General features: G+C 35.0%; 1 protein-coding gene across 1 annotated transcript in view; it reads right to left on the bottom strand.

Moving 5' to 3' along the window:
• Window positions 1–883: 883 nt before the first annotated feature.
• The window catches only part of LOC109583788 (uncharacterized), an 11,403-nt gene continuing 5,962 nt past the window's right edge, over window positions 884–6,324 (bottom strand). The window contains exons 6-7 of the mRNA XM_019999256.1: window positions 1,094–1,194; window positions 884–1,049 (exon numbers count right to left, since the gene is read on the bottom strand). Coding sequence (XP_019854815.1) covers window positions 1,183–1,194 — 12 coding nt within the window. The 3' untranslated portion in view covers window positions 884–1,049; window positions 1,094–1,182. The remainder of the gene's footprint in view (window positions 1,050–1,093; window positions 1,195–6,324) is intronic.

Below are 6,324 nucleotides of genomic sequence, written 5' to 3'. Positions count from 1 at the left end.
TATATTTATTTTTTATAGACTTCTTGAGACATTTAGCTTAGGCCTATAAAAAGGCAAGCAACTTCATGTTTCTTGTTGGAAACATTTTAGAATGATTCAAAGCTACAAGATAAATTTATCAGTTTCTAAAGGACAATTGTGACTTCAATTGACAATCACTTTTTGTTTAAAAATTATTGAAAAATTTTAAAAATAATTGTTTAATTAATTAAAATTAATCAAATTAACTGGTGAGAATCATAATGATAGGCGGATTGTAGAGACAACACCATTAGCCCATTCATCAAAGTCAGGAAGGCTCCCTGTTACATCGCTGTTAACTTTAGAGACAACACCAATGGCAAGTGGTATTTTTACTCATGATAAAGAAAAACCAAAAACTTCCAAAAATTGGAGCCATTTGACTTGTTACTTGGATTGAGCTCTTGAAGCATACCATGTCATTAGTGATTTAAAATCCGCAAGAAACAATAAAGCTCACCCTATATAGTGTTACGTTAATGTTAGCGTAAATTAATGATAATTATGTGCTAGCTGAATCATGTTCCTTTCCATCTAGTAAGGCTCACAGTAACTGCAGGTTGGAACAAGTTAGGATTCAATCTTTCTGCAACCAGTGGCCATAAACTCCTATGCTATCATTGTTTCAAGCCTTGTTTAATAATTCTTTATCTGGCAATACACCAACTAGGAGGGATTGATCCTCAGGGCAGGGCCCTTGAATTTAACCCACTTTTGTGGGTTACTAAAAATGCAACCAGGGTAACCCACCTACTGGTAACTTTAACTACTTATTTTGGTGGGTTAATTACCACCTCACCATTAACCATATATTACAGTTATTTTCACCCACCACAACAGCCCATGCAAGTGAACAAAATAGTACACTCTCAACTAAGAGGTATAGAACTATCTTCATTGACTGAATTATACAACTTGTAAAGATACTTGATAATAATTGCTCAAGTCCAAATCCAACAGCTCGTGGTCAATTGAGGACCAATATTTCGAGCACATTTCTCAAAGATGTGGAAATTTCATTAATATATCTAAAACATTAGCCAATAAGCATCAAATGATGTTAATATTTTACTTAAAAAATCCAGAGGCTGATATTTTCATGGGACTTTAGATAGACGGACAAGCAGTGTTTCTTAGTAACTGTTGAGGACCGTTCAAAAGCTACATTGATCCCTATAATACAGAAATTTATTAAACCAGGTACTACTATTATGTCTGACTGCTGGAAAGCATACAACAAGTTACAACAGCTTAGGTATAGGCATGGCACGGTTAACCACTCAGTAGAATTTGTCAACTCTGAAACAGGTGACCATACTCAAACCATTGAAAGTACATGTCATTCAGTTAAGGCATCTCTCCCACTGTACAGTACTCAATAAACACATGTACAAGTCATAATTCGTGGAATATCTCTTTCGTCATAAGTACTTTTAAGGTGAGTCTGACAAATTCCTTATCTTCCTTGATAAGATCAAAACCGTTTACACTTCCACTCACCATCTGTGATTTCACCTCATTCCCATTCTTCTCATGCACTGTCAGGCATTGAAGAAAATGGAGTTTAGTAATTCACAATTAATGGACATCTGCCTAATTGAAGCAATGGAACCAAGAGTCAGAGAGATTCAAAGTAGGATGGCCAAAACTATGTAAATACCAATCCACTTCATGAGAGATGAGTAAGATTATTTCAATCTTTATTGGAAAAAGCAATCATTAGTATTTGTGTTGGCCATAGAATCTAGCAAATATGATCTGTAGCTGGGTAGCTTGCATATTAAGCTATGAATTAACAAGAATTTGAAGTTTCATCAACTAACTGTTCATGGAGCTGGATGTATTGCATAATATAAAGTTAATACTGCTTGTATAATAAAGATTACATTGAATTTTAAAAATTACATTGAATTTTAAAGAAACAAGTTCCAATTTAATTTTGACAGATGTTTTGATTCATAATTTGCTATTGGAAGTGATATACCATGAGATGTCAATTCTTTAAGAGATAAAAATAAGAAAAATGAATACAGACTCTCTAAGAGAAGTCCATTCGTACCTTTACTTTAGTTCAAAGAGGAAAGAAGCATTTGAATAAAAAGTTGTAACATCTCAGTGACATTTCCAATAACTAGTTAAACTGAAATAAGTACATTGCTAAGAATAAGTGTGCCTAATTATCAGATTACTATATGTCCTCACATAAAGGTCTGCCTCTCAATTAGAAGACTTGATTTAAGGGACACTGTACCAAGTACATAAGAACCTTCAAACAGAAGTCTGTGTTCAACTTAAAGATAAGACATAAGAGCCCAGGCTTTTTTCAATGGTTTTATTATTATCATGATGGCTGGTAATATAAATTTGCTTTCATAAAGCATGAATAAACCAAATTATCACTTTAATAATACTTCAATTTGTGAAGAATCGATAGTCACTTGTGCTGATACTATTGCGAAAATCTACAGCAGAGTAGAGTAATGCTGGGTGAGAGTACTACTATCACAATCAATAGTTTTAAAAGGCATCACAATTTTGAATGCCATCACAATATTCACTTTTAAGTGCTTGACTTCATATTAGTATATAAATACAATAAGTTGTTATAGATATAATTGTTCACAAGATAAAGTTAAGAGGTTAAATGAGATTTCAGACAGTAATAATTGTTACAGAAGACCACAATAATAACTTGAAATACAACACTTTACCCACTCTTGTGTTAGTGGTTTAGCCTGGAGTATCAGTCACTCATTGAACTCTTCCTGTGGTGGCTTCCATTCATTGAGATACAATAAAATCCTGGACAGATCATTGCTCAGTATCGAAACGGTTTCTATTTATCAGAAGCCAATTCTACATGTACATACAGGTGCATAATACTATCAACCTCATGAAAGAAGTTTGCCACCAAGTCTTGGCCTGTACTAACAAAAATGCAAAAAGTACTACATTGGAGTTGCCAACATTTGTTGGGAATACTGCAGCCATTTCTGTGGACCAGAGTACAGTGACATGGGCCTATACTGCTGCCAGTGGTGGCCATAACAAAGCTGGTACAAGCAGAGTACAATAGATTTTTTAATTTATCAGAAGTCAATTCCACATGTAAAGCAGTTGACTGTGGTGGGGTGTCCAGGGATACGTATTCCTCTTTCTGGCCCGAGGACAATGAGGAAGAATTAGAGGGAGAAATAGAGACTCAAAGTACTTAAACATATGCATTATTGTTACTCATGTGTACTATATAGTAGCAAAGAGAAGACAAGTGGCAAAGAAAGTACAGGAGTACTTTCAAGATCACATTGCCAGGGGCGTGACTCCGCATCTGAAAATATACCAGCAATTCATTGCTGATTGCGACAGTAACCTAAGTTCGAAACAGGTACAGGACAAGGTCTGCAACCTATTAAGGCAAAGGCCCAAGCATTAGTAATCAATTATCCATTCCTTACATTAATTCACTTTTTAAATCAACTTTATTTAATCTTCTGTAACCACCAATTTAATGACACATTTAATCTCATCCTTTTTATCAGACATTTAGTCACTTTACTCATCTAATTTATCAAATGCAATTAATCACTTAATTTAGAATATTCAAGTTATCTGCCACTTGATTAATCATTGCCTAATCCTTGGTACAACATTTAAATTTGTTTGATGGAGATAAAGTTCTCACAGTGCTCCTCCATTCATCAGAGAGTGATATTAGAAGAGTAATTTTACATGGCTATAAGGCGTCCGGCACCTTACCTGTTCATATTGCTTTACCTACATTGGTCTTCATGGTTCTCTAGTAATGGTTCAGTCCCTTGATGATAACAATAACGCTATTAATGTTGATACTTTCCTTGATTTACTGCAAGATGTAAGATCAACCTCCATGATTTCTAATTGTCAGTACATACAGGTGCATAATATTACTGCCAACCACATGAAAGAAGTTTGGCACCAAGTCTTGGCCTGTGCCATCCTATATGCAAAAAGAGTTCCCACCATCTGTTGGGAATGCTGCAGCCATTTCTGTGGATCAGAGTACACTGACATGGGCCTATACTGCTACCATTGGTGGCCACCACATAGCTGTTACAAGCCAAGATATGATAGAGGTGTTGGGATTCATAGAACGTTACAAAAAATTAAGCCTTAATGGTGATTTTAGTGACTCAGCCAACCACAATAAACAAATTTGGCACCAAGTCTCACTCTTCAACTCCTTTCAGGGAACACCTTTAGCCTAGACCTGTCATTAGTCATTACAGCTCTCAAAGCTGAATATTACAATAGTCCCACACTGTACTAATGAATCCAGTAGTGATATGCAGTTTTCAATACAGTAAAGGAGACTGGTATTCACCACCAGCTACAGAAAATTGCTTTGATTTAAAAAGGTCTGCAGAGCCCACTCAGCCCAGATGAGATTACAGTCACAACATAATTAAGTAATTAGTAGAAAGGTGCTAATGAAATTTATAAATTTTGGAACATGCTCGAAATTAAAGAATCAATTTAAGAAACATAAATGAGTGCAAAATTAAATTCTGGCTATTTTGTGTCCACTCCAAAATGGTTTTGCATGAAGGTCAGCTCACACACAGACTGTTTTGTTGAATATAAACCTAGCTTAAAGAATACTTTTAAAATTTTGATGAACAACATTGATTTAATTTATATTTTTATAGGAAATTTTGTTTAGCTGATATAACTGCAGCTATTTTGGAACTGCCACTCTCAACCATTGAACTTGCCATTATTCCAATACATATGCAGATATATGTTAAAGCTGAATATTATAATAGCTCCACACTGTTCTAGTGAATCCACTGTAGTTAAAATTTATGCAGTTCCAAGAATATAAGACAAGAAATGTCAATGCAGAATAACCTATGTGATATTTTGCCAAAGGAGTTAGTCCCAAATATACTTGAATGCTACTCACTATTTACAAATGGGGCACATATTTATGCATTACATCAACCAGTGGATGCAAAAGAAGCCACAAATAGGCATTTCGAACAATCATTGAGTATGTTCATAAAAAATTAAGCCTTAATGGAGATTTAAGTGACTTAGGCAACCACATGAAACAAGTTTAGCACCAAGCTCACTTTTCTAACTCTTTCATTGACAAACACCTTGATCATAGACTAGCAATTACTTGAGACAAGGCTCTTAGATCAAATGTTAAAGCTGAATATTATAATAGCTCCACACTGTACTAGTGAATCCACTGTAATTAAAATTTATGTAGTTTTCGTTACAGAGGAAAGGAGACTGGTATCTACCACCAGCAACAGAAAAGGTACTTTCTTTTGAAAGGTGCACGGAGCCCAGATAAGATTACAGTCACAACACGATTGAGTAATTTGTAGAAAGGTGCTACAAAATTTATCATTGACTAGGAGGATGAGGAATCCTCCAACCATCTCTCTTCAACTCTCAGCACTTCTCCACATCATCTAACCAATTTAAGAAAGTATACAAATGGTACATTTTTACTGCAGTAGTGTATATCCTTTTCTTCTGAAAATAGGAAGTTTATTCATAGTATAAGAATTTGCAACGAACCAGATTACCTGCCTCCTACACTAATGCCACATATTAAACCAAGGACTGTCACTCATGAGGCAACTAACATTGCTCGAATGATGAAACAAGAAGTTGAAAAGAACCTGATGATATCCCAGGCTTGAAAGTAATGCTAACGTATTTTGTACATGATATTAATTTGAATATAGAAGCCACTGTGGTCTGGGAAAGAAATTGAGGAATTCAAGTATTAAGGTTCATGTGATGATTTAGGCATTGGCAATGCCAAGATTTGGTATGGCATCCGGGACTGCAAAATAAGGACAAATGCATCCGGAGTGGTTTTTAAACATTTAATTGACTGATTCCATTTTACTGAATAGTTAGTTATAATAGTTAGTCCGTTATAAGGCATTTTGTAGATGGTATTCATTTCAAGAGAAACTACTCTGGTCTGGGGAAAGAGTCAGGAATTTCAAGTATTGAGGTTCATTGGTGATGCTGAGATTTGGTACAGTATCCCAGAGAGCAGGAAAAGGGCTAAGGATTCCAATGTTGTTTTTCAACATTCACTGATGCTGTTTTTAATGAGTTTCAATCACACTTTCACATATCCCAAGGCATCTACTTGTGCAATGAATTGATACTTACGACATTTTACTGTGAAAGCTAGAATGATTGTAAAGAATATGCTGTTAGTTATTGGGAACTTTTTTAGAAACCATCATTGTCTATGGCAAAAACTATAATTTTGGAGTAGAAGAAGCTATT

The sequence above is a fragment of the Amphimedon queenslandica genome, unplaced genomic scaffold, assembly GCF_000090795.2.
Source record: "Amphimedon queenslandica unplaced genomic scaffold, v1.1 AMPQUscaffold_13283, whole genome shotgun sequence".
NCBI lineage: Eukaryota > Metazoa > Porifera > Demospongiae > Haplosclerida > Niphatidae > Amphimedon > Amphimedon queenslandica.
Note: the sequence above shows the minus strand (reverse complement) of the source record. Positions and strands in the feature narration are given on the sequence as shown.